This window comes from Delphinapterus leucas, chromosome 11, assembly GCF_059928025.1.
Source record: "Delphinapterus leucas isolate spDelLeu-1000000601 "Yukka" chromosome 11, BTC_Dleu_Yukka2, whole genome shotgun sequence".
In the NCBI taxonomy this organism is placed as follows: Eukaryota; Metazoa; Chordata; class Mammalia; order Artiodactyla; family Monodontidae; genus Delphinapterus; species Delphinapterus leucas.
In genome coordinates this window covers 91642093-91665863 of record NC_143139.1, presented here as the reverse complement: position 1 = coordinate 91665863, position 23771 = coordinate 91642093, and the positions used below count along the sequence as shown (strand labels likewise).

The window sequence follows — 23771 nt, the reverse complement described above, 5'->3', positions numbered from 1 at the left end:
CAAATATCATATATCACTTATATGTGGAATCTAAAATACGATACAAATGAACTTATTTACAAAATAGATACAGACTCACAGTCTTCGAAAACAAATTTATGGTTACCAGAGGGGGAAGGTGGCGGGGGGATAATTTAAGAGGTTGTGATTAACACATTCACACTACTATATATAAAATAGATAATCAACAAGGACCCACTGTGTAGCGCAGGGAACTCTGCTCAATATTCTGTAATAACCTATATGGGAAAAGAATCTGAAAAAGAATGGATGTATGTATATGCGTAACTGAATCACTTTGCTGTACACCTGAAACTAACACATTGGAAATCAACTATACCCCAAAATAAAATAAAAATTCAATTAAAAAAAAAGACACAACATTGTAAATCAACTTATGCCAATAAAATTAAAAAAAAAAAAAAAGAAGTAGGCCAAAGGAAGGTGGCCTCCACCTTGGGTGCCCTTCCTGGATCAGAATAAGACCCTTTGGGGAGCGATGGGGGGAGGGGCTGGAGAAGCAGCATCAACCCCTGGGAGAAGGTCTTTGCGCTCTGGCAGTGGGAATCAGGAAGCTACAGGAGAAGCAAGTAACCTGGTAGACTGGGACCTATGTGACTGCATTTGGAGTTTCCTGGAAACAGGCTGTCTAAACCCTCCTTTGGGGCTTCAAGATGATTCCAGGCCCCACCTAATGGGGATTCTCTGATCTCAGCTGTCCAGTCTTCCTGGGTTAAGTTTGGACAAGAGGAGTAGGGCCAGGGACCAAGGTTGTCAGTGATGGACCCCAGCCTCTAACCCAGCGTTGGGGCAATCAGGTGCTCTGTTACTGCTGCGGGTGTTGGGTTAGTGGCAGGGGACTGAGGGCCCATGGGGTCTGCCGTGGAAGAGGGCTAGGGCAGTCTGGAGCCCTCTTGCCTCCATGCCATCCTTCTCCTACCAGCTTTAGGTCCGTTATTGGAGTCTTTGGGGGCCAAAGAGCCAATCTCAGGGGATGAAGACTCTCCCCCCATCCCTTCCTCCTTCTCCAGTCCCAGAGCTCATTCCATCAACATGTTTACTGAGCACCTACTGTGAGGTGGGCACTGGTCCAGGTGCTGGTGACATGGCAGTGAACACAATCTCCCTCCTCATGTGTGCTTCACATCCCACCTGGGGGAAAGAACAAATGTACATATATATATATATATATATATATATATATATATACATATATGGTATGAGATGGTGACACAAGTGCTGTGGGAAAAAAGAGTAATAAAGGGAATGGGGAGTGTGGGGTGGGTTACGATTTTTTTTTTTTAAAGGGTGGTCTGGGAAGGTGAGCAGAGTCCCAAAGGAGGTTGGAAAAGTAAGCCACATAGATATCTAGGGAAAGAAAGTTGAAGCAAAGCGAATGGCCAGTGCAAAGACCCTGAGGCAGGACTGGGCTTGGTGTGTTCAAGAAACAGAGGAGGCCAGCATGGCTGGGGCCAAGGGAGTGATCAGGAAAGGCGGAGGAGATGAGGTCAGAGAAGGGGGTGGACATCTATGGTAGGGCCTTGCAAATCAATGGAAGGACGACAGGTTTTCCTCTGGTTGAGGTGGGAAGCTACTGGAAGGTTTTGATTAGAGGGGTGACATGATCCAAATAAGTTCTAACAAGATCACTTGGCTGCTGAGGTGGGAAAGAGACTTGGTGGATAGACTCTAGGGTTGTCCTCATAATCTCTGCCTCCTGACGTCTACCCCCTGTGCAATCCCCTCCCTTGAGTGTGGGTGGAAACCGCAACTTGCTTTTAACCAACAAAATATAGCAATGGTGTGGGATGCTGTCTTATCTTGGGCTGCTATAACAGGACTGGCTGGCTTAAACCACAGAGGTTTATTTCTCACAGTTCTGGAGGCTAGAAGTCCAAAATCAAGGTGCCAGTGGATTTGGTTCCTGGTGAAAACTCTCTTCCTGGCTTCTCATTGATTGTGTCCTCACATGTTGGAGAGAGAGAGGGGAAGAGGGGGAGAGCAGTGCTCTGGTCCCTCTTTCACTTCTTCTAAGGACAGCAATTCCATCGTGGGGACCCCTCATGACCTCATCCAAACCTAATTACTTCCCAAAGACCCTACGTCCAAATACCATCACATTGGGAGTTAGGGCTGCAGCATATGAATTTAGGGGGGACACAAACGTTTAGTCTATAAGAGTTGACACTTCTGTGATTACAGTACGTGAGATTATAATGCCCATCTTGTGCTGGGCATTTTCCTTTGCTGGCTTGGATGAAGTGAGTGACGTGTTGGAGGCCCACATAGCAAGGAACCGAGGATGGCCTCTGGCTGAGCCCCTCAGTCCAACAAACCATGAGTAACTGTGTCCTGCCAACAACCTCATGGTCTTGGAAGCAGATCCTTCCCCAGTCGAGCCTCAGAGGAGAGCACAGCCCCAGCCAACACCTTGACTGCAGCCTTCTGAGGCTCCAAAGCAGAGAATCCGGTTAAGCCATGCCCAGACCCTGACTCACAGAAACTGTGATAAAGTATGTTAGGCTGCTGAGCCCGTGGTAATGCTGTTATGGAGCAGTAGATAATCAATGCAGGGCACAGGAGCAAAAGAAGGAGACCAGGGAGGAGGCAAATCCGGTAACCCAGGCAAGGGGTGGTGCTGGCTTCTACCAGGGGCCAGGGGGGATGTGGAGGTGGGTAAAGGGGTCTGAGTTTGGTGTATTTTGCAGGACTTGCTGTTGAATCATTTATGGGGTTGGCTGAGAATTACAGGTGACACCTCACCCTGTGCCAGGGAATGTGCTGGGCATTTCACAGAAATGGCTAATCACTCCCTCTACTTAATGCTTTGTAATCCCAAGAACATCCTTCACACTTGATGGCATCTGAGCCCTCTCTGCCTGGCACGGAACCCGGCCTGTGGTGAATACTCAGGGGACATTTTTAGGGGATGAGAGAGTAAACAACACCTGAAGCCCCCTGTTGCCCTCTTAGTACTGGCTCTCCCTGGCCTCTGTTCCCCAGGGTGGGCCTATCATTCCGCTGAGGTAACAGAGCCCTGTGTACAGTGATTGCCATGGCAACTCCAGTGCACGTGGGGGGCTGCCCTCCAGCAACCATCCACTGGTCTCCAGCAGCAGTTGCGCTGCGCAGATCTGCACTCCTGGGCTTCCGCACACACCAGGGTGGTTCACGGTTTTCTGACATTATGAGAGAGAGTGGAGAGGTGAGGCAGGGACCTTGAGGTGGGCCAGGGGTCTGCCAGGACATGGGGCTTCATCTTCCTTCTCTCTATTCAGAGTTGCTTGTGAGTGGAATGCTCAGACCGTAACAGGATCTACTCTCCCTCCCTCCTTGACCCGACGTCTCTTGGGATTTTCTCTCCAAATCAGAAACTGACGTGAGTCTACACTTCTGTTCAAGCCAGTCCAGGCCACCCTGGACTGAGGGTGCTATTGGGGCAGATGGGCAGCTCCTGTGGACACATCAGGTGGGTGGCTGGGGATGGGGAATGGGAACAGGAGCAGAAAGAGAACTTGAAGGAGATAGAAGTGGGGCTTGGTTTCAGCACCACCTGGGTGAGGTCCTATTTCTCTTCTGAGCCTCATTTTCTCCAACTGTGAAAGAGGGTGAATTAATACTTTCTCCAAACACCTCACTGAGTCCTTGTGAAGAGAGACTAATCTACTAGATGTGAGAATACTTAATACATGAGCTGTATTTGTCATCTCCTGCTGTATAACAAGTCACCCCAAACTTAGTGACTTAAGAAAACATTCATTATCTCTTAGTTTCTGTGGGTCAGGAATACAGATCTAGCTTCGATGGGCCATCTGTCTCAGGGTCTCTCACAGCCTGTGATCAAAATATTGGCCAGGGCTTCGGTCTCATCTCAAAGCTCAACTAGAGAAGGACCCTTTCCATGGCCAGGATTAATTCCTCAGATTGTTGAACTGAGGGTCTCAGCTCCTCTCGAGTTGGTGGCAAGAGGCCCTCAATTCCTTGCCACGTGGGCTTCTCCAGAAGGCGGCTCACAACAAAGAAACTGCTTCCATCAGTGCAAGAAGAGCCGAGAAGAGCCAGAGAGAGTGTGAACAAGACAGAAGTCACAATCTTATAACCTCATCTTGGAAGTGGCATCCCATCATTTTCACCATATTCTACTCGTTAGAAGCAAGTCAGTAGGTTCAGCCCATACTCAAAGTGATGGAATTACACAAGTGTGTAAATACTGAGGAATTAAGGGTCACTGGGAGCCATGTTACTGCCCACCTCAGTCCACCCTCTAGCCTCTGGTGATAAATATCCCTTCCACGTGTAAAATACATTCCTCCCCTCCCAAGAGCTCCAAAAGTCTCATCCGATTACAGCATCAGCTTCAATTTTAGAATCTGGCCCTAGAAATCGGGTCCAGGTGTGGATGAGGCTCCTTGCGTGTCATTCTTCTCTATCAGTAGATCTGTGAAACTAAGCTATCTGCCTGAACGCACCCAACGTACAATGGTGTGGCAGATATAGGATAAGAGCTATAGATATTCCTGTTCAAAAATGAGGAAAATTCAGACATGAGGTATTCACTGGTCCATAGCAATTCTGAAATCCAGTCAGGCAAATGTTGGACTTTCCTTGATTTGGTTTCAAGGTTTGGAGATAATTGTCCATGGCTCTCTGCTCTGCCATATGTATGGACTCTTGCTTTTACTTGATACAATATCTTTTTTTATTCTTTCTTTTTTTTTTTTTTTAAGGGAGCACATGTTTGCAGCTGAGTAGTTTTCTCAGACTGTTTTCTGCCAGTAGAATTTGGGAGTTCACTGATCTCTTTTCCTTTTGTACTCTCTCTGTCCCTTTCACTCCATGCTGTCAGTATTTTCACCAATATACTTTTCTCAAAAGCTGTGAAACTTATGGGGATTCTCTCCATTAGCCAAAAGTCACATTCTTTTCCACTGGGGCTTCTGTTGACGGAGAGCATCCTTAAACTTCTGAGAGGCCCTATTCCATTAAGAGGATTTGTGAGGCACATCCTTATCTCTTTAAAGGGCCTTTTGTGGGACTGAATAATACTCTGATCTTTCATCTTTCTAAGGATATAACAATCAGTCACAGCCTTGGCTACATTTTACCAACAGTCCTCTGAAGCTATTTCTTAATTTTAGCATCTTTTGACATCTGGAGAGGATGAGAATTTCCAGAATGACTAAGTCCTGCCTCATTTTTATTTAACAGTCCTTCTTTCAAATTTCTCTCTCTCTTCTCACATTTCACTACAAGCATCAAGAAGAAACCAGGAGGCACCTTCAATACTTTGCTTGGAAATCTTCACTGGATCACCCAGTTCATTAGTCACTTATCCTGCTTTCCACATAACTGCTGATGACGGAGTCACCATGTTTCTGCCACTACATAACAGGGACCAGTCCTCCTCCAGGATCTAAGAACATCTTCCTCACTTCCTTTTGTGCCTGCACTGGCAGCATCCTCTAAGACCAGACTTCTACTAATAGTCTGTTTAAGGCAATTTGGGATTTTTCTATCATGTTGCTCAAAATCCTTCCAGGCTCCACTGACTGCTTGGTTCCAAAGCCACTCCCACATTTTTAGGTGTTTGTTACGGCAGCATCCCGCTCTTGGCACCAAAATACGTATTATCTATTGCTGCATTTAAAAAATCACCACGAAGCTTAGTGGCTTAAAATGGTGGCTTAAAGGCCACCATTTAAGTGGCTTAAATGCTTAAAAAAATACAAATTTATTATCTCACACAGTTTCTATGGATCAGAATCCTGGGTGTGGCTTGACTAGGTCCTCTGGCTCAGGGTCTACCATAGGCTACAATTGATGTGTCAGGTGGGCTGTATTCTCATATCAAGGTTCAACTGGGGAGGAACCATTCAGGTGGTAGGATTCATTCAGTTCTTTTTTTAAATTTTTTATTTATTTATTTATTTATTGGCTGCATTGGATCTTCGTTGCTGTGTGCAGGCTTTCTCTAGTTGCAGAGAGCAGGGGTTACTCTTTGTTACAGTGTGCAGGCTTCTCATTGCGGTGGCTTCTCTTGTTGCGGAGCACGGGCTCTAGGTGCCTGGGCTTCAGTAGTTGTGGCTCGCGGGCTGTAGAGTTCAGGCTCAGTCATTGTGGCGCAGGGGCTTAGTTGCTCCATGGGATGTGGGATCTTCCCGGACCAGGGCTCGAACCCGTGTCCCCTGCATTGGCAGGCAGATTCTTAACCGCTGCGTCACCAGGGAAGTCCCTCATTCAGTTCTTTGAGGACTATTGGAATAAGGGTCTCTGTTCCTTACTAGCTTTGGCCAAAGGCCACCCTCAGTTCTTTCCACATGAGTCTCTTTGTAGGGCAGCTCAAAACATGGTACTGCTTCCATCAGAGCGAACAAGGCAAGGAGACCAGAGGAAGAGTGTGAACAAGACAGAAGTCACTAACCTAATCCTGGATGTGACATCCTCTCACTTTTGTCATATTCTTTTGATCAGAAGCAAGTCACTAGGTCCGGCCCACACTCAATTGTTAGGCGGGGAACATAGTGTATGAATACCAGGAGGATAAGGATCGTGAAAAGTCATATCAGAAGCGGCACAATCACCAAACAAGTCAGAATTAATAGGGTGTTTTGCCTGGTGATTTTTCAAAATTCATCTGATTCTTAACCTGCTCTGAGTTTACCAGCAGACCAACTTGCTGGGTGACCTCAGACAAGTCACTCCTTCTCCCTGGGACCTCAGTTTCTTTACCTGTAAAATGAAGGGACTGGGGCTTCCCTGGTGGCGCAGTGGTTAAGAATCCTCCTGCCAATGCAGGGGACACGGGTTCGAGCCCTGGTCCAGGAAGATCACACATGCTGCGGAGCAAATAAGCCCATGCGCCACAACTACTGAGACCCCGCGCCACAACTACTGAGACCCCCCACCACAACTACTGAAGCCCGTGTGCCTAGAGCCCTTGCTCTGCGACAAGAGAAGCCACTGCAATGAGAAGCCCACACACTGCAACGAAGAGTAGCCCCCGCTCGCTGCAACTAGAGAAAGCCCTTGCGCAGCAACAAAGACCCAACGCAGCCAAAAATAAAATAGATAAATAAATTTATAAAAATAAATAAATAAAACGAAGGGACTGGATTAGCTAATCTCAAAGATCCCTTCCAGCTCTGACTTGCTGCTTCTATGCTTTCCTTATCCAATTATACAATAAATTGTCTTATCCTAGTTGAATTACAAAATTCACAGAAGCCTTTAAAAAAACACATGCAATGAAATAAGAGAATATGAATAAGAAAAAGATGACCTGGGAAGAAGGGACCCAAACTTGAGAGCTCCAGAGGCTTCTGAAGATGCTGACACTCTAATTTGACCCAAAGGCCTGTTCTTTGGAGGAAAGGCTGAGATCATCCCAGAGTCCGTTCCTGCTCTTGGCTCTCCTCCACCTTGGCCAAGCTGGTTCCTTTCCTTGAATGACCAGCTGGTAAAAGAACGGACAAAATCCTATTTGCAGAGAGGCAAACAGTCACCAGGATGGTGGGCTTGGGGCAATGCCCCTCCCAGCAAGGGGTCTGCTGGGGGCTCCTAGGGAAGTGTTGGGTGGTACAGATGGGGAAGAAAATATTATAGAAGAAAAAGATTGCAAAGGAAGAAGGGGAGTCCCAGGCCCCCAGTCTGTTTGAGAAGGGCCTTTGAGGCACATGTGATGGGGGTGACCAGGGCTTTCCACAGACAGCACAGCCTGCAAGGGTCGAGGAAGCAGGCCCAGTGCCAGGGGTGGTGGATGGATGGGGTGGGGGCTCCTGGGTGCCTGAGAGCCCTGGAAGCAGCACGGAGGGACCTCTGGTCAGGGGCTGGGCAGACGGTCACAGGCCGTCCTGTTCAGCCCTCTCTGTCATCTGAGATGACCGTGTGTATTTCTTTGTCTGCAGAACTAAGCTTGGAATTACCTGTCACAGAGCAAGAGCTGATGGAGCTGGACCACCAAGCAGGTAGGACGGGGGACCAGGGACATGCTGAATGCACATGCAGGACTTCCGGAGGGACCCCCTGGGGGCAGCAGCGACTAGCCCCCTCCCTCTCTCCCTCAGTCTTGCTTTGGCCTCCAGACCCACTATGTGGCCCTAACTTCCTCAGGGCTTCTGTTCGAAGACAGAAGGAAAAGGGAGGGCACGGAGTATTGCTGAGCCTCTCCCATCTGCCAGGCCTGGGGATTATGACCCCACCGCAGTGTCCCCTCTTGTAACCGAACACAAGTTCATGTGCCCGAGGCACAGTGAGGCCATACAAACCAAAACATCGGAGTTTGGAGCAGAGAAAGTTTTATTGCAGGGCCAGGCAAGGAGAATGGGTGGCTCATGTTCAAAACCCCCAAATTCATTGATGGTTTTCAGGGAGTTTTTATAGGCAAAATTTAGGGTGAGGGCTGCAGGGTGTGTGGCTTCCTTCTGATTGGTTGGTGGTGAGGTAGCAGGGCGGTGCTCCAGGAGTCTTGTGCTTGGCCTGAAGTTACCATCCTCCACCTGCGTGGGCACCTTAGTTCCTGAAGAAGAACTGGAAGATATTGTTATGTACATCCCTTGAGGAGGAACCAGGACCCTGCTTTAATCACTGCACTATTGCTCTTTTCTTCTTTTTGGCCGCACCACGTGGCTTGTGAGATCTTATTTCCTGGACCAGGGATTGAACCCGTGCAAGGGTGCGGAGTCCTAACCACTGGACCACCAGGGAATTCCCTGCACTACTGTTTCTTGATGGTTCCTCCTTTGTTTCCGCATTCCTTCCTCTCCCTGAGTAGCAGCTGTTTGAATCTGCCCTTAGGAACACAGGGAAGGTCTAGGGAGGCTGAAGCCTTTAACTTGCAAATAAGAAATGGGGAACCCGGAAAGGCTTTTGTGCCCAGGAGGGCCCTACAGGGTCCTGCTTGGCTTCACTCTCAAGGCTCAGGGGCAAAGCAGCAACCCTTTGTGCACCAGAAAGGCAGGATATGGGAGAACACAGCAGGGGCCTGGTCTCTCTGAGTGGAAGGTCCATGTAGGTCCTGAGTGAGCCAAAAGCAGGGAGTGGTGTGGCCCAAGGAGGGGAGAAAAGCGTGTCCCAGGCCTGGGGAATAGTGCGGGCAAAGGTCTGGAATTTAGAGTGGGCTGGTGACTTGATGAAGCTGAATGAAATTCAATATGGCTTGAAGGCTGGAGAAGGGAGGTGGGCAAGGAGGCTGGGCTGGGGTCCTGGGACCAATCCCAAGGGCAGGGCCTCTGCCCTGAGGATGAGGGGAAGAGTTTCCATGTAGGAATGACTGGGTCAGGTCAGCTCTGAGAAAGGTCCCCACAGGTGAGGGGCTGGTGGCTGGGGCTGGCGGGTGGGATGTGGAGAGAGGCGCATCCAGGGACGCTGGGGCAAGGCTCCTGCTGGAAGCTCTCTCCAAAGACCTGAATGACCTGGGGCCTAGTTAAACACTCACAGCCCAGCCTCTCCCAAGAAGATTCTGATGCAGCAGCTCTACGAGGGGCCCAGGAATCTGTATTTCTAAAGAGTGCCTGAAGGGGATTCTGATAAATGACGCAGCTTGGAGAACTCTGATGATTGGTCGCTTGATCCTCACAACAGCAAGTAAAGTAGGATGAACTCTGCCCATTGTACAGGGGGAGGGAGTGGAGGAAGCGTGGGATTGCACTGAGATTCTTGGAGTGCCAGCTACAGACATTCATTCATTCATTCCACAAACATTTAAGCCCAAGAGGACGGGGGTTGACCCAGTTAGCTCACTGTTGGGGCCCCAGTGCCTAGCACAGCACTGACACACAGTAGGTGCTCGCCTGATGGCTGAATTGGTGAAGGTATTGGCTCTCTGAGCCAGGGGACACGAGACACGGTCCCGGCCATTAGAGCGCTCATAAGCCCAAAGGGCAGGTGGAGGGTGAGCAGACAATTTACATACACTGTGTTTAGAGGAGGGCAGGAGCACAGCCTGGGAGAAATGGGAGCACGGATCCTGGAGTCCTGAGCCCTGAGACCTATGGGCTCAGGAGCCCAGCCTTGCGCTGGGCTTCAGTCTCCCCACGAGCACAGCGAGGGGCCGTGGTTGATCAGGCTGGAGCTGAGTGCTCTTAATGCTCTCTGCCTCCATTCTTTTGAGAAGGGTCACTGTCCCCATCCTGGAAGCCTTAGTTGTCCCCAGAAGCGCCCCTTTGCTCGGCTATCTGCTTGTTGGGGCAGAACCCAGGACGGGAGGGAGGGTAGGCAGTCTGGTCTCTGGGGAACAGGTTTTTCCTGTTTGTGTCGATGACAAAAGGTCAAGAAGAGGATCCTCCGACTTCAGCTCCGTGGGGTGAGGATGGTGGGGAGGAGAAGGGCGAGGAGGAAGCGGGCAGGCCTGGACCTCAGCTTTCTCTGTCTCTACTGCCCTGGGGAAGGGTCTGCAGCCCCCACGGGTGGGCAAGGGGGGCTTGAAATAAAAACCTCTGTGGCCGGCAAAACCTGCCATTTCCAGCAGCTTTCTCTGAAAAAGAAACCTGGACATCCACCGGCAGGGCAGCCGCTAAAGCCTGCACGGTTTGAAAGGAAAGTTAGGTGTGTGTTTGTGGCCAAGAAGAGATCCCCAAGGCACAGTGTTAAATTTTTAAACAGCAAGTTACAAAGCAATACATGGAATCTGATCGCATTTATAAACCAAAGTGAAGCCAAACTATGCATCTTTCAAAAGCGCTAGGACAGACCTAGAACGTCTGGGAGGGAAGCTCTTCAATGAAGCTTACAGCTATAACCTGGGATTGAGGATTGTGGGCATAGCTAGAAGTGGGGAGAGGGTGGGGACTGACTCGTTTTCTATATTTTGCCCAGTAAGAAAGAGTTTACATATTACTTGGGTATTATAATGTGTAAAACATTATTCAAAACGTGTATTTTAAGTCTCCATCCAGTGGGTTGTAAGATGCACTGTTACTTACCTGTCACTAAGAAAGAAAACATCGCTGGTTAGACCAGGGCCCATTGATTGTCAGACACAGCCTGATGTCAGCAATGCTAACATGAGAGGGAAGGACATTTTAGAACTGATGGGGTGCAGGGTGACCCTGGGTCTGACACCCCGCGCAGCCATCTATTCACTCACTCGCTCACTGATGGGTGTCACCAACATCTCTGGTACACAGGGCTCTGGGGGGTGCTGAGGGAGGCTCAGGACTGACTCACCTGTGGACCTGCCTCAGTGACTCCCCTCCCGCGTGGAGGAGAGAAATGAGAGGGTTTGTAGCTCACAAGGATGGAGAAGGGGAAAATCCAGACAGACCTGTAGAGCGTGCTGGGGACAGAGTTGTGGCGCTGAGAGGAGGTGATGGCCCTGGCAGCTTGGGGTGGGTGTCAGGGAGGACTTCCTGGTGGGGCTGCATTGGAAGGAAGCAGTAGGATTTTTTTTTTTTTTTTTTTTTTTTTTTGCGGTACGCGGGCCTCTCACTGCTGTGGCCTCTCCCGTTGCGGAGCACAGGCTCCGGGCGCGCAGGCTCAGCGGCCATGGCTCATAGGACCAGCCGCTCCGCGGCATGTGGGATCTTCCCGGACCGGGGCACGAACCCGTGTCCCCTGCATCGGCAGGCGGACTCTCAACCACTGCGCCACCAGGGAAGCCCAAGCAGTAGGATTTTGACTTAGGGAAAATGAGGGGCTGGCCTTCCAGGCAGCGAACTAGCCTGAGCAGACGCTGGGAGGTTGGACATCACAGGGTGTGGTGGGGAAGAAGTGGTGGTCTGTTTGGCTGGAGCCAGGGATGGGGGCAGCGAATGAGGAGAAGACCTGTAAGCTGGGAACGGGAGATACTCGGAACTGGGAGTCAGGGCAGGAGTGGGGTGGGGGGAGGGGAGGGGAGCTGTTGAGGTGGGAGAGCCCGGAAGCAGCTGCGACGACACCGCTCCATTAGCTGGAGAACAGAGGAGGGAAGTGGGGCTGGGGAGCAGCTCTAAATGGGGAGCAAAGGCTGCTCTAGTACTTTTCCAGCCGTGTGACTTGATCAAGCTGAGGGATGCCCTCTGCCAGCTTCCACAGCTGCTGGTTTTCCTGACTGGATTGCTGGAGGGGTTCAAGGTGGGGAAGGGAACTACTCAAATGGAGCCAGGTTCACTAAAGCACAGAGAGGTCACAGCCCTTGCTGAAGGTCACACAGCTAGCCTCAAGGCTGGTCAGGCTTGGGCTGCAGTCCCTATTGTCAGAAACAATGAGGGCTGCCCTGTCCAGCGGGAGGCTTTGCAGGCTGAACTACCCTCTCCCTTGGTCTCTCTCCTGATTTCTCACCCATGCTTCTGGCTCCCATGACTTCTTTCCATCCCTGTCTTTTTTCCTGCTCTGGATCTCTGCGGCTCCGTGTCTGTCTTTTCCCCCCACCCCCACCCCCATCACCGTCTTCCTTCCTGCCCTCCACTCTCTACATCTGTCTGTCTCCTCTCCTTCCTTCCCTCTCTCTTCCCTTTTTAGGTACAACCACTTTGACCAGGGCCCATCTGAACAACAGCAAGGAAGGCCAGCAGGACACGGACCCCTGGAGAACTGCCCGTAGCCCACTGGATACCTCCAAGTGCAAGTACCAGCTCCCAGTCTCCCCACAGCCATCCATGTACCAAGGACACAGCCCCCGAGGCAGCTCCCTCGGGCAGGCCTCCCTGGAGGAGATCCGGCCTCCACCCCTGAAGGCTGTCAGCCAGGACTCTCCCCAGAGGGACTCACAGCCGGGGTCCCTGAAGAAGGAGAGCTACAGACCCTCCTTGAGGGAGAGGAGGGCCTCCTTCCGAGAGGGGGCTCAGCCGTGCCAGGGGCTGGAGGAAGACCCCAACTTGGGGGCACAGGGCCAGAGTAGCAGCAGTATTCCCAACAACATTCGTCACAAGTTTGGGAGCAACGTGGTGGACCAGCTGATCTCCGAAGAGCAGGTCTCAGAATGGGCACAGGAGGCTAAGGGCGGCAGGAGGGTCATGCATGGAGACTGACAATGAGGACCCCTAAGGAAGCTGCTCTTGAGTACAGAGTCCCTGTAATAATATCATCAGAAAGTAGTGTTTACTGAGCACTTGCTCTGTGCCAGATCCTGTGCACTGTTTAGTCTTCGCATCTAACCGTTCAATCTTCCCAGTGAGGGAGGTGCTATAATTATCCTCATTTTATGGATTAGAAGCCCAAGGCTTAACAGGCTTAAGTAAATTAACCAAACTTAAACAGGATCCAAACTGGCTAGCAGATTCTGGAGCCTTGGCCCATAATGACTTTGCAGTTAGAAGTCTTGTGTTTGAAATAGATGCTTTTAGCTCAAGTCTCCTAAAGGGGACAGGATTGATTGGAAATCAGAAGACTTGGGTTTGAATCCTGGCTCTGCCCCAGAATACTGAAAGACTTTGGATAAGTTACTTCTCCTCTCTGAGCTCTAGTCTCTACATCTGTAAAGTGAGGCAGTTAGACTAGATCAGGCTGGCAAATACACAGCATGCATTCCATGACTCTCCTAGCCCTCATTCATGGCAGACATCACTAATCGATTCTGGCACTTTTTCCTACTTGGTACATCATTCTAGGAACTCAATGCGGATCCACTGAAAGTTGAGATGAAACTTATCTGCCATTTCTGGTCAAATGGTCACCTGCTCTGGCATTTTGAGTCGTATTTTCAAAGCCACCGTCTCAACCCTCATGGCGACTATTGAGCAGCAGGCCAGGCAGGAGTCATTGCTTCCGTTTTTAACAGATGGTAAATCTGAGGCTCAGAGAGGTGATACGATCTGCCCAGGGTCACACAGAGCAAGCAGGAGAGCCAGGGTCACAAAGGCTATGGGCGGAGCCCCTTTTCATTTTGTCATCTTAAGGTGGGGGTACCGCCCCACACCCCACAACCTGCTAGTCTGGGAGGTCACAATCCTAAATTCCCTGTCCCACTTGGAGGATCTTGTCCCAACTTGAGGTTGGCTGTATGGTCACGATCTCTCACTGCACCTCCTGGCTTTGGGAAGGTGCCATTTCTCTCTTTGGCCATCGTGGTCCTGGGCTTAAATCAAGAGATCTGTTTTGTTTTTTTTTAATCCAGCTGTGACCCAGATCACAAGTGTCATCAGGCCAGCAAATATCAGAACTGGAAGCTACTTCAAAGGCCACCCAGTTCTGCCCCCACCCTCATTTTATGAGGAGGGGAACTGAGGCCCAGAGGGGAGCAAAGACTTGCCCAAATCAGCAGCTGGTATATAGCAGAGTTGGGACCCAAACCCAGGTTTAATGACTCTTAGGCCTGAGCTCAACCACTCCGGGCCTTAGCTTCCCCATTGGTACAAGGAAGGAGCTGCCTCTGGTGAAATATAAGGAGACACCTAGAGTTGACTTGTGTGATGCTTCCTTTGTAGCAGGCAAGCCAGGGCTTCGTTCACCAGCTATGTGATGGGCAAGTCCCTGCCCTGAGGCACAGTTTTCCTTATTTATAAAGTGTAGGAATAATATCATCTTATAAAGATGTCCCCTGGTGATGTTCTATAGTAGGTACCCAATGTAGGGAGAAGCTTTCATGATCATTCTCATCCTTGATGCCCGAGGCCCATGTGGGAGGTGGGGTGGTGTGGGAGTGTGGAGGGACTTCAGCTATGCCAGCTCCCAGGCCTGGGAGTAGGTTGAAGGCTGCAGGCTAAGGGTGGGGTGAGGGTGGTGGAGGCAGGGTCAGAGGCAGGAGAAGTTAGAGGGGAGATAGGAGACTTGACGCTGCTTCTCTACCCCCTGTCTCTCCTCCCTCCCTCCCTCCCTCCCTACTCAGGCTCAAAGGGCCATTGGTGAAGCCTTGGAGGGCCAGAAAAGGGCAAGCTCACGGCCCAGCAGGATCCAGAGTCCCACTGAAATCACCTCCGTCTTTTCAGGCTACTATGATCTGGGCTACAACATGCGGTCAAACTTGTTTCAAGGTCAGGCTGAAGGGCAAGGGTGGGGGCTGTGAACACCCATAGTCCCCAAGGCACTGGGCAAGGGAGGACTTGGACCCCCAAAGGAATCTAAGACCCCAGGATACATCTCCAGGGACACTCATTTCACGGCCACCACGGGCCTCCTCTGTGCCAGGCTCTATGCCGAGTGCTGGGAATGCCCAGTCCCCTGGCGAGTCTGTCCTCACTGTACAGATGGTCCCTCCCAGTCGGCAGTCAGCCCTTACTCTCCCTGTACCTCTGGTGTCTTAATCTGCCAAGAGGAGGCCGGGGCACCCCTGGTCTGGCCACCTTTGGTTACAGGGACAGTACCAGGCTTCCTGTGTTCAAAGGTCAGCTCAGCCGATGGGTGTGGCCTCGGGCAGGATCCTTAACCTCTGAGCCTCAGCCAATCTTCTTGGTACAATGGGGCTAATAACATGGCAGGATTCTATGGAGGAGCTTGGCCTGCAGCCCCCAGTGAGTCCTCTTTTTTTTTCATTTTTTGGCTGAGCCTTGAGGCTTGGAATCAAACCTGTGGCCCCGGCAATGGGATTCCACTGGGTCGCCAGGGAATCCCCACAGTGAGTGATTACTAGCTGACAGGCCAGCACTTTTCTTTCTCGGATCCCACTGGCGGCACCTCTGGGCCAAAGTGTGGGTCGGAGGCCCGGACATCTGCAATGTGTCCTCTGGGTCCCCCTCGGTCCTGTTTGTCAGGGGAGTGCTCCTAGCTCCCTATCACAGGCAGATGGGAAACAATTTGCCCGGAGTAGTAGGAGGTGGATGTGAAACTCAAATCCAGGTTTTTCTTCTGCCTCCTAAGTCCCAGAGTCTATTTCCGGCACTGGGTCACCTCCGGAGCTAGGACCCCGTTCCCAAGCGTTTAACCGATTGCTCGGATGCCGGTCCTTGGTCAGCAAGCGGTGGCTTCTCTCCAGCCCCACGTTCTAGTTTGACCTCATTGCAAAAGGTCAAGTCTTTCTGGCCCCCTTCTTTCCTCCATCCTTACTCCATGTCTTCTCCAGTGTCCCCAGGGCCTGGTAAACCTCCTACCTGGCTCAGATCCCCATCACCCGAGGAACCAGACAGCCACTGGAAGCCTTTCTGGGTTTTTCTTTGAGCTTGAAGAAGGGGTGGTGCTTGGGGAGAGGAGAGAGAATACAGCTCAGATTGTCCTGTTCTGGGCCTCAGGAATCGGCCTTCCACTTGTCCTTAACAATGATCACTCAGTAGTTCTTACGTAGGCCTTTATATGGTGATGTTTACATACATTTAAAAGAATGATATAAAAAGCGTCTGTGTACCCCTCACCCAGCCTGAGAAACACAACTGTGTCAAGGGGGCAAACCCTTGGAACCAGTGCAAACCAGCTTGCTCCAGCTTCTAAGAGTCGATTGTTAAATTTTACTGAACTGTTGGCCTCATGAGCGATCTTAAAATTAGCCGTGGTCGTGCAATTGACCTTTGAACAACGGGGGAGTCAGGGGTGCCAACTATCCCCGCCTATACCACCCCACAGTCAAAAATCCAAGTACTGCTATCTCTGACCCAAAAACAAAAGAACTGATAAATGACTCACCCAAGGCCAGGAAGCTGAGATAGTTTGGATAGAATCAGGACTCAAACCCTAGTTCTTTTGATCCCATGTATTGGGACTTCCTACCAAACACAAACTTTCCCCATGCCTAGTTAATTTTTAAAGATCTATAAAAGGAACATACAGGTACTATATTTATCGAAAAAAAAGACACACATAGGTGGACCCGAGCAGTTCAAACCCATGTTGTTCAAGGGTTAACTGCATTGACGCTCCACAAATTGGCAAGTGCTACAAATTAGGGCGTTGCTCTCTGCAGCCAACTGTCAGTGTGCCTCACCCATGTGTCCCCCTCCGTTTCCACCCGCCCAGATCTTGGCATTTGCTGCTCCAGGTTGGGGAGGTACAGCAGTGGCTAGACAAGGGAGAAGAAATCAGAGAGGAAATGGGCTAGGTGGGGAAGGCCACGGGAAGGTCTTAAGCAGAGAAGGGCATTGTTTGACTTAGGTTAAAGGATCACTACTGTTGCTATGCTGAGAAGAAAAGTAAGGGAGCTGGGCAGAAACAGGGAAGCCAGTGAGGAGGTGACTGCAAAAATCCAGGTGGGGTTAATGATGGAGGCTTGGTCTCGAGAGCAGGGCTGGTGCATTGCACGACTCTAGTGGATACTATTGTGCAGTATGGCGGCACAGGGAGATAATGGTGAAGGTGACCTGATGCGGGAGGAGTCTGGCTATGTGTGTAAGGCAGAGCAAACAGAATGTGCTAATCAATGGATTTGGGGTGTGTGAGAGAGGAATCAAGGTTGATGTCAAGGTTTTTCTTTTGTTTTTCATAAATTAAATTATTTATTTTTTTGGCTGCGTTGGGTCTTCGTTGCTGCGCACAGGCTTTCTCTAGTTGCGGCGAGCGGGGGCTACTCTTCGTTGTGGTGCGTGGGCTTCTCGTTGTGGAGCATAAGCTCTAGGCACGCGGGCTTCAGTAGTTGCCGCACGTGGGCTCAGTAGTTGTGGCTCGTGGGCTCTAGAGCACAGGCTCAGTAGTTTTGGTGCACAGGCTTAGTTGCTCCGTGGCATGTGGGATCTTCCCGGACCAGGGCTCGAACCCGTGTCCCCTGCATTGGTGGGCGAATTCTTAACCACTGTGCCACCAGGGAAGCCCAGATGTCAAGGTTTTTGACCTGAACAACTGAAAAGATGGAATTGTTATTTACTGAGATAGAGAAGGTTCCAGGAGGAGTGGGTTGAAGAAATCCTATGCCATGCTGAGTCATAAAGATAATCTTTTACATCGTCTTCTAAAATATTTAGTTTTGCTTTTCACATTTAAGTCTTTAATCCATCTGGAGTTGATTTCTCTTTTCAGTGTGAAGCAGAGATTCATTGTTAATTCCTCCTTTATGTGGATTAGCAATTGTCTCAGTACCTTCTATTGAATAATCTCATCTTTCCCCCCACCCCAGTGACCTGCAGTGGTACCGCTGGTATCCATCAAGTTTCCCTGTGTGCATGGATCAGTTTCCAGGCTCTCTATTCTGCCCACTGGTTTAATATTACACTTTTAATTACCAAGGTATTATAAGTAGTCTGATATCTGGTTGGGCTGTCCCCACTCCATCACCAGCAGCAGGAGCAGCTAATGTCTTAGCTATTCTAGGTTCTTTGCTCTTCCATATAAATTCTAGAATCAGCTTGTCAATTTCCATGAAAAACCCTGTTGGTATTTTGATTGGAAGAACATTGAACCTGCAGCTCAATTTAGGGACAGTTGTCAGCTTTATGATAATGAATTTTCCAATCCATGAGTATGGTCTACAACTCCGTTAATTTCAATCTTCCTTCAATAGCCGTCAATAACATTTTGTCATTTTTTCAATAAAGATTACGCAGCTTTTTGTTAGACCTGTTTTGAAGAATCTCTTATTTATCTATTTTTTTCCTGCTTATTGCAAATAGTATCTTTTTTTTAACATCTTTATTGGGGTATAATTGCTTTACAATGCTGTGTTAGTTTCTGCTTTATAACAAAGTGAATCAGTTATACATATACATATGTTCCCATATCTCTTCCCTCTTGCGTCTCCCTCCCTCCCACCCTCCCTATCCCACCCCTCCAGGTGGTCACAAAGCACCGAGCTGATCTCCCTGTGCTATGCGGCTGCTTCCCACTAGCTATCGATTTTATGTTTGGTAGTGGATATATGTCCATGCCACTCTCTCACTTTGTCGCAGCTTACCCTTCCCCCTAGTAACTTTTTAAAAATCACATTTTCTAACTTTGCTGCTTGTATACATGGAGGCAATTTTAAGTTTTGTTCTTTAATCTTATATCCAGAAGCCTGACTCAGCTCACCTATTACTTCCGATAATTTGTTTGTAGATTCTTTGGAACTATTTTTAAATAATAATAATGGCTACATTTATGGGTCGCATGTAACATTCACCAAGCCCTGCTCTAAGTACTTCATGTACATTTTAATTCTCACAAGAATCTTATACAGTGAATGCTATAGTGCTATAATTCCCCCCCCCCTTTTTTTTAAAGAAAGAAAAAATGAGGCATGGAAAGGTTAAGTAACTTGCTTAAGGGCACACAGCTAGGGATAGTCAGGGTTGGGATTGGGATTTGAACTCTGGCAGTCTGGGGCCAGGGTTCACATTATTACCAGGAGGCATTTTTAAAAAAAATAATTTTATTTACTTTGGTGTGTGTTGGGTCTTTGTTGCTGAGCACAGGCTTTCTCTAGTTGCGGCGAGCAGGGACTACTCTTCGTTGCGGTGCACGGGCTTCTCATTGCAGTGGCTTCTCTTGTTGCAGAGCACGGGCTGTAGGCGGGTGGCTTCAGTAGTTGTGGCTTGTGGGCTCTAGAGCCCAAGCTCAGTAGTTGTGGCGCACAGGCTTAGTTACTCCGTGGCATGTGGAATCTTTCCGGACCAGGGATCGAACCCGTGTCCCCTGCATTGGCAGGCGGATTCTTAACCACTGCCCCACCAGGGAAGCCCACCAGGAGGCTTTTCCCCACCTTTTTTTTTTTTTTTCTCTGCGGTACGCGGGCCTCTCACTGTTGTGGCCTCTCCCGTTGCGGAGCACAGGCTCCGGACGTGCAGGCTCAGCGGCCATGGCTCACGGGCCCAGCCGCTCCGCGGCATGTGGGATCTTCCCGGACCGGGGCACGAACCCGTGTCCCCTGCATCGGCAGGTGGACTCTCAACTACTGCGCCACCAGGGAAGCCCTGCTTTTATTTCTTATAGTACTTTTGCTTTACAGTCTATTTTGTCCAATATTAGTATAGTATGACCAGATTGCTTTGATTTGTATTTTTGTGGTATTAATCTTTTTCTGTATTTCCATGTTTATCCTCTTTGTGTCCTTTTGCTTTAAATATGCTTTAACTAATATATATCTGGAAAATATTTTCTGTGGCCTGAGCATCTGTTTTTTAATCAGTTGGCCTACTCCATTTATATTTATTTTAATTACCGATATATTCGGATTTATTTTTATGATCTTATTTTGTATCTTCCATTTGTCCTAATTTTTCTATGCTGCTTTCTTTCTCCTTCCCTTGTTTTGGATTTGAGTGAGCTTCCCTTTTTCCCCAATCCAATTTTTGTCCTTCCTTTTCCTATTCTCTCAGTGGTTATCTTTGACTTATTTTTTTATGGCCACGCCGTGTGGCTTGCAGGATCTTAGTTCCCCGACCATGGAAGCGTGGAGTCCTAACCCCTGGACTGCCAGGAAATTCCCTATCTTTGACATTTTTACATGCATAGTTAGCAAATTCTAAAGTTAATCGAGGTATTTCAGCTTTTCTGAACAATATAAGGATGCTGGACAGCTTCACATTTATTCTCTCCATCCCCCATATCAGCTAACATGTTATTATTTTACAGGGTTTTTTTTACTATACATAAGCAAAGTAGTTTAAACTGTGGATTCTGGAGCCACAGGTCCGGGATTGCGTCCTCCATCTTTCACTTACCAGCTGTGTCACTTTAGACAAGTGATTTAGCCTTTCTGTGCTTCAGTGACTTGAACAGCAAGATGGGGGTAATAATCACCCCCATCTTCTTAGGGTTGATTCAGTGAGTAAGTTCTGTAAAGTTTTGAATGAAAACTGTGCTTAGCATATGTTAAATCTTCACTTATCTATCACAGTCATTATTTTGCCCATATATTCAACATTGCTACTGTTATCATAATTGATGTGTATTTAGATCTATTCAAGGTTTCCACTTTCTTTGCCTACTACTCCTTCTTTTATCTCAGATTTTCCTTCTGGGATTATTTTTTTCTTTCTGAAGTATGTTGTTTAGAAGATATTTGGGGTGAGATTCTGTTGTTGGTCGATTTTAAGCTCAGAAAAGCTTTATTTCATCCTGTTCTTGGAAGACAGTTGTTGTAAACAGCTCTAGATTGTTGATTTCTTTTTGTAAAGCACTTTGATGATGTTAATTAATTTCCTTCTGGCTTTGATGGTTAATCAAACTCGTTATCTTTTGTAACTAATCTGTCTTTTCGCTATGGCTACTTCTAAGATTTCTTTGTCTCTGGTGTTCTAAATTTTACTTGGTTGTACCTAGGTAAGGAATTATTTTCACCTACACTCACTGGGGAATTGTTATTCTTGAATCTAAGGATTCATATATTTCATCAATTCTGGAAAAATTCCAGCCACTAGCTTTCCACATATTGCCCCTCCCCGTTTTCTCCACTCTCTCCTTCAGAACTACAATTAGACATATGTTAGGCCTTCTCATTTAATCTTCATTGAACAGCTTTTTCATATTTTCCATATCATTATTTCCCCATTCTGTGCTGCATTCTAGTTAATTTCTTTAGATATATCTACCAGTTCACCATTTTTTCTCAGCTGTATATAATCAGCTCTTTTACCTGTTTGTTGAATTTGTTTTTAAACATTATGATGTCAATTTTCAAACTTAGAATAGTTTAATAAATACATGGTGCACTTATCATACAGCTTCAACAATTATCAATACAAGACTAACCTTGTTTCATCTTTTTTCCCACCCACTCACCCATTCATTCCCACCCCAGTTTATTTATATATTATTTATTTATTTATTTGTATTTTATTTTATTTATTTATTTTTGTCTGCATTGGGTCTTCTTTGCTGCGCGCGGGTTTTCTCTAGTTGCGGCGAGCAGGGGCTACTCTTGGTTACAATGCACAGGCTTCTCATTGCGGTGGCTTCTCTCGTTGCGGAGCACGGGCTCTAGGCACATGGGCTTCAGTAGTTGTGGCACATGGGCTTAGTTGCTCCGCAGCATGTGGGATCTTCCCGGACCAGGGCTCAAACCTGTGTCCCCTGCATTGGCAGGTGGATTCTTAACCACTGCACCACCAGGGAAGCCCCACCCCAGTTTATTTTGAAGCAAATCCCAGGCCTCTTACCATCCATTGCCTTTCAACTATTATGTTTAGTTTCTGAAATTCCATTTGCTTCTTTTACTAATCTGTCTGTTCTTTCTGGGTAGTTTCTTATTCTTTTCTCATACTTTTATTTATATATTTATTTAAAATTAATTTTTATTGGAGTATAGTTGCTTTACGATGTTGTGTTAATTTTTTTTAATTGGAGTATAGTTGCTTTACAATGTTGTGTTAGTTTATTTTATTTGTTTTATTGAAGTATAGTTGCTTACAATGTTGTGTTAATTTTTTTTTAATTAGAGTATAGTTGCTTTACAATGTTGTGTTAGTTTCTTATTCTTTGCTTATACTTTTACTCTCTTTTTCACAACTTCACACATTAAATGATACTTATTTTATATTCTGTAACGGATCATTCAAATCCTTATCTTTTGGAATTTGGTCCTCTGTTTGATGATTTTTCTGACTTTTGATCATGGTAACTTCTTTTCTTGCCTGTGTGTGTTTTAACTTTACACACAGACATAAACATTTTCTGAAAATACAGGTATCAGTTGCCACGTGCCAGCTGCTCCAATGAACGTAATCTTCCCAGTCTTGCGAGAACATTTTATTCCTTTGAATAGATTAAGAGACCAAAGCTCTGAGACGTTAAAATCTTGTCTGAGGCCACACTGTTCATAAATGATGGAGCTGGTATTTGAGCCTAGGCTGGCCTCCCTCTGCCTAACTCTCCCCACACCCCTCCCTTCCACAATCCACCATCCACAGGGGAAACTGACATAGGAACCCTGGAGTACCTGAACTCTGTTGACTTGGGGCTTCTGGGGATTTCTTCATGGGGTTCCACAGGGGCCCCACAGGAGATGAAGAGCCTCATGAAGGCCTCCTACACCCCTGAGGTGATTGAGAAATCAGTGAGGGACTTAGAGCACTGGCATGGCAGGAAGACGGATGATCTGGGTAGGTGGGGCGCTGGGGGCGTGGGAGGTGGGCACTCCCCGGGCGGGTGTGTTGGCCCCAAGGTCCAGAGAGAGACCACAGCAGCAGCTAGAACTCTGGGGTGGGTTCAGAAGACATATGGGTTACCACTGGGGCCTGGACACTCCAGGGGTCCTCTGGGTGATTTGTGCTGGTTCCTTCCCTGCTCTCTGCAGGACGGTGGCACCGGAAAAATGCGGTGAACGTGAACTTGCAGAAAGCACTGGATGAGAAAGAAAAGAGCAAAAGCAAGAACTTGAAGTTCTAGATACAACCCAGAAGAGGCGCCCTCCACTCAGAGAAAGTGCTAATAAAGAGAGACACACATCTGGACCTTCGCCGTTGCTTGGCGCCGCTCTTCAGGTCGGGGGAGGGGGCAATGTGCAGTGCTGGAGAGACCTACTGAGGAAGGACAGACGCTCTAAGGACCCAAACTACCCCCCAGCCCTTCCTCCTGGGGACACACACACACACACACACACACACACAACTTTCCCCCATAATTCCAGGAAAGGATGTGAGAGCTGAGTAGAACTTTGCTCAAGCCCAGGGTGCCTTGCCCTGTGTGGAGGGCTCCTATAGTGGACACTGCTGGATCTTAACCCTGCATGACCTCCCTAGCAGAACCCCAATTATTTCCAGGCATCCATTCCTTCCCCAAGACCCAATGGACTTCAGAAGAACTAGCCACGCCCCCTCCAATCCAGGAGTAGTTTTGATTGGTCTCAGGGAATTCTAACCCTTCCCCCTACACACAAAGTGATTGGTTCAGAAAGGAACATATGACGCAGCTTGGACCAGTAAGATGCAAGGAAAGGTGTGCGCGTATGAAGCGTTCTGGGAAACTCTTTTCTCTACTAGGGAAGCTTGGGAGCCTTCCCTGCTCCTGTTGTAGTGAGTGAAGAACCATGCAGTGCAGACTGCTCCTGGCAGACACCCTGTGACTGGAGGAACTGCAGACACTGCAGC

The 23771-nt window shown here is 48.4% G+C and overlaps 1 protein-coding gene across 1 annotated transcript; it reads left to right on the top strand.

Annotated features, from left to right (window-relative positions):
• The first annotated feature begins 7594 nt into the window (after positions 1-7594).
• CIMIP4 (ciliary microtubule inner protein 4) lies at positions 7595-23478 on the top strand. The gene is made up of 5 exons (XM_022596447.2): positions 7595-7964; positions 12436-12887; positions 14741-14885; positions 22674-22784; positions 22979-23478. The coding sequence occupies exons 1-5, from the start codon at positions 7679-7681 to the stop codon at positions 23068-23070; spliced, it is 1086 nt and encodes a 361-aa protein (XP_022452155.2). The 5' UTR covers positions 7595-7678; the 3' UTR covers positions 23071-23478.
• Positions 23479-23771: the final 293 nt, after the last annotated feature.

What these genes read in the sequence shown, in the direction of transcription:
- CIMIP4 (XM_022596447.2), top strand. Translation starts at nt 7,679, where the DNA reads ATGGGGGTGACCAGGGCTTTCCACAGACAGCACAGCCTGCAAGGGTCG. An exon ending in GGAGCTGGACCACCAAGCAG is followed by an intron (nt 7,965 to 12,435) that starts GTAGGACGGGGG and finishes TTCCCTTTTTAG; the next exon opens with GTACAACCACTTTGACCAGG. An exon ending in GCGGTCAAACTTGTTTCAAG is followed by an intron (nt 14,886 to 22,673) that starts GTCAGGCTGAAG and finishes GGGGTTCCACAG; the next exon opens with GGGCCCCACAGGAGATGAAG.